Source organism: Alligator sinensis, unplaced genomic scaffold, assembly GCF_000455745.1.
Source record: "Alligator sinensis unplaced genomic scaffold, ASM45574v1 scaffold32_1, whole genome shotgun sequence".
NCBI lineage: Eukaryota > Metazoa > Chordata > Crocodylia > Alligatoridae > Alligator > Alligator sinensis.
Window position 1 is genome coordinate 1,347,037 of NW_005842409.1, and position 3,793 is coordinate 1,350,829.

The window sequence follows — 3,793 nt, forward strand, 5'->3', positions numbered from 1 at the left end:
TAAGAGTCTTTGTAAGAGAACTTATAGTTAAAATACACTGTGGAAAATGTCCTATAGACAGTGCACACAATCTAATGCCTTGCTGAGATAGCTAGCCTGTGCAGTGCAGCCTCCCCTCCTTTCTCAAAGGACACAATTGTTTTCTAAGTGTACTCTTACCCTATCTAAGCAGACTATAACTTGCAGGTTTTGTATTTCAAGTAGAAAAGATGACCATGCAAGTTCTTCCTCTATTATAAATCAGCATCTCATCTTTTTTGGGAAGGGTTCCCCACAACCCAGTCTGCTCCCCCCACACACACTGCTCTTAGGCCTCCAACTTTGAGTATGGATACTTTTGATGTAGCTTAGGAATTTTCTTTAAACAACATTCCAACTGAAATCCAAGCAAAGGTGGTAGAATATCTGCAGTGGTTACAGACTCAGATCTGATGTCTGTTTTAGAAAGTATTTGACTAAAAGCTCCAAGCACTGGAGTGAAAGCTTATGCATCAGTAATGGAAAAAAACAGACTAAGTTAAAACATTTTTATTTTTTTGCATGGCATTATAAAACTGATTCCTTCATGAAACAGAATTTATTGCAAGTTCATTTGGAGAGGTAGATGGTAAGAGGTTTGACAACAGTAGCAATTTACAGTTAAATTTGGCACACTGAAGCTAAGCTTTTGCATGGACTTTGTATCAAGGCACTCCTTAAGGCACTCTCCACCCCAATACATATCTGCAGCTACAAAAAGGTGTTAAAAGATCTGAAAGATAAAAAAAGAAAAAAGTTAAGTATGTATTCTGACTGATGACCTCCATATCTAACATATAACTCTTTTAGGGAACATTGCAGGTATGAAAGTTGATTTAGCCTCACAGCTGCCTTACAGAATTGGACAAAGAAAAATACATTTGTTTCTGTAGGTACAAATTTGAGTTTTTCAACCTCCTCCAGACTGGAGATGCCCAGACTAACTGGGTTGGATCAGCAGATGTGTTTTCCACAAATGGAAAGGTCTGCCTTCCTCCACCAAACCCAGACAACAGCTTTAGATATTTTCCATCTTAGACTTAAGCACTAAGGGAAAAGCTCTTGGTAGCTGGCTCTGAGCCACTAAAGAAATTACATTTCCTTTAACTATGAAAAGATGCTGATTTCTGTTACCACTGTCCAATCTTTCTGGCTCCTCCTTAAAACGTTTAGATTACAACCACAAAGCTGGCTGTTGTGGGGGAGCTAAGGATAACAGAAACAGTCAAGAAAAGTAACTTAAAAGCTTTTGGGGAGGGAGGGAGGATGCGACAAAGGAGATGATACCAATGTACCTTAATTCCTGAGCACTGTTGTCACAAAGTCTAGCAGAACAGGAATTAGTACCGTATTTTTTGTATACAGTTTATTACGAACCATTTGGGCTTCCATCAGCAATATGTAAATTTTATAAATCTGATATCCCACAGTAACTAAGAAAGTGTAGCAGTATTTAGCCCCTCATCCAGAACTCACTATCTCAGATGTTGTTTAGGAAAATATTATAGTATAAATGTGTCAAGAATGTTGCCATGCGCCAAGCTCATTTCAGAAGGTGAGACGCTTAAATTTATATTATTCAAGATGGAAGTAGCTCGGCCAATTTTGCAGGGTTCTAAAAACATTTTAATGACACCTAATGTCATTCAGATTCATGGGGGGGGACCACCTGTTTACTAGGGGTGCACTGATAGAGATTTTTGGGACTGATAACTATAGCTGATATTTAAGGAGGCAGATACTGATCTGTTTTCTGATACAGCTGCCTCCAGCTGGTAAATCCAGTGTGGTGGAAGGGAAGGGGTGTGTGGAGATCAATGCCCCCCAGGGTGAGCGAAGGGGCAGGTGCTGCCAAGGGGGCAGCTCCCCCTGCTGCTTGCATCCCAGGAGGGCATAGTGGGGCAGGGGTGTATGCTCTCTAGATCTGCACAGGGCTAAGTGGGGCTCTTCTTGGCAGGGGCTGGGCTCTAAGTGGGCACCGGCAGCAGTGGGAGAATACTGTATCCACCCCAAACTTCACTGCCCCACTCCTAGCACCGCTGCTGCCAGCCACTGCCCCACCTCCACCCACACACTGGGAAGAGCCAGGGCTGCGGCTGGAAGCAGAGCAGCAGTGAAATCTGGGGTGGATGCAGCATCCTCCCAGTGCCACCAGTGCCCAATGTGAACCCAGCAGATCCAGGGGGCACCCCCCCCGGTGTCCTCTGGGGGTGCAAGCAGCAGCAGGAGCCACCTTCCCCACCAAAGCGCTATGGCATGGATTTTCTTACGTGGGTTTTTTGACCCTGTGATCTCCCATGGTCAAAAAAAAGGCCGCCTACTGCAGAGTAGCAGCATGGCAAATGCCTGCGTGTATAGCACCACAGAAAAGTGTGTAGCACTACATACTGCACATTTGCGCTCGCCTGGATGTGGCCTACATGTTCTACAACTGGCTTGCTGAGAAAAAATAGTAATCCTTAAATTTGTATGTATACTTTGTTTTTAAACTAAAGCACTGGATTTTTCAAGCAATTGGGAAATCAGTCTAATTTCATAATTAGCAGCAATATTAGGCAATCCAAAGCAAATGTGAAGACTTCACTACTCAATTCAAATTCATATCCATCTCAGGCAATAGAGTGAGCAAAGTAGTCAGCACTGACTATAACGGAATCATCTGTGATCTTGGTATGGCTACTATCGGACAAGGGTTAGGACCACCCTTGGCACCCCTTCCTGAGAGAAAACAGAAAACTAAACTGGCATGAATATTAAGCTATTTTAAGAAGTTCAAACAGAGGCAATGTGTCAAGGCAGAATACAATGTTGCACTGTCACAATTCATGCTGTAGCTGCTCTGCACCTATTTGACACAGAGGCACAGAGTTTTGTCCAAATGCCTTACAGTAGCAGTACATCCTTTTTGGGAAGGAAATATAGTGCACTTGAATGTCTCAGTAAATTTTTCCCACCAAGATCTGATCTCTTTTAAGACACAGGAATAGCTAGTTTTAAGTATTCAGTGTCAGTAAGAAACAAGACATCATTGTTTGTAGTTTTAGAAACTTACCACTGAAAGATACAATGGTATTTCACCATGTTACAAAAAGGAGCAGACTTTCTGGGGTCGGAATGGATTTGTACTTGAAGATACTCCTGTCAACAGGGGATCGTGCTGTGCGTTCTGCAAACAGAACTGCTTCAAGTCGGCTGCAGCTTGAGAAACCTAGTCGGGGTGAAGCGTGCGTTAGCATTTACGGTGCGTTACTCTAACCATAACTTACTGCAGGCAGTGGGAGGCGCGGTGCAGTCCCCCTGTAGTACAGCTGCTGTACACGCGACATTTGCATTGCAGCTGTTGTGCAGTCAGAAAACACCTCTCTGGTATTTGTAGGTGCAGAGGTTGAGCTGGCCCTCGGGCAACAGCTCAACCCAACTGCTCTGAAGCAGCCCAGCCCTTTTTACACTGGTTTTTACTGGCAATGCAGTCAAATGAGCTGAGCGCTGGGGCCAGACGTTAACTGGGACAGCTCCCAGTACCAAGGGGGGGGGAAGCCTGCTCCTCCCTCCGTCTGGATTTGGTGTGGGCCCAGGTGGCCTCCCAAACGTTTCCTCCGCGCGGCCCCGTGCCCCCACCCGCTGATGTCCCCACGGTTTGGGACCCGCTGCTCCGGGGGCCCGGCTGGGTTTCCCAGGCGGGCAGGCCGCGCGGGCACGGGCGGGGTCTGTTTCCGCGCTGTCCGCCCGGGCCCAAGCAGGGATCCTGTCTGGCCTGGCCCCAGGGCCGGGGCAA

At 45.9% G+C, this 3,793-nt stretch overlaps 1 protein-coding gene across 1 annotated transcript in view; it reads right to left on the bottom strand.

The window, feature by feature from the left end:
* Nucleotides 1-513: 513 nt before the first annotated feature.
* GNG5 (G protein subunit gamma 5) overlaps nt 514-3,793 on the bottom strand; it is a 5,611-nt gene continuing 2,331 nt past the window's right edge. Inside the window, exons 2-3 of the mRNA XM_025211519.1 lie at nt 3,071-3,226; nt 514-751 (exon numbers count right to left, since the gene is read on the bottom strand). Of these exons, the coding sequence (XP_025067304.1) occupies nt 3,101-3,226 (126 nt within the window). The 3' untranslated portion in view covers nt 514-751; nt 3,071-3,100. The remainder of the gene's footprint in view (nt 752-3,070; nt 3,227-3,793) is intronic.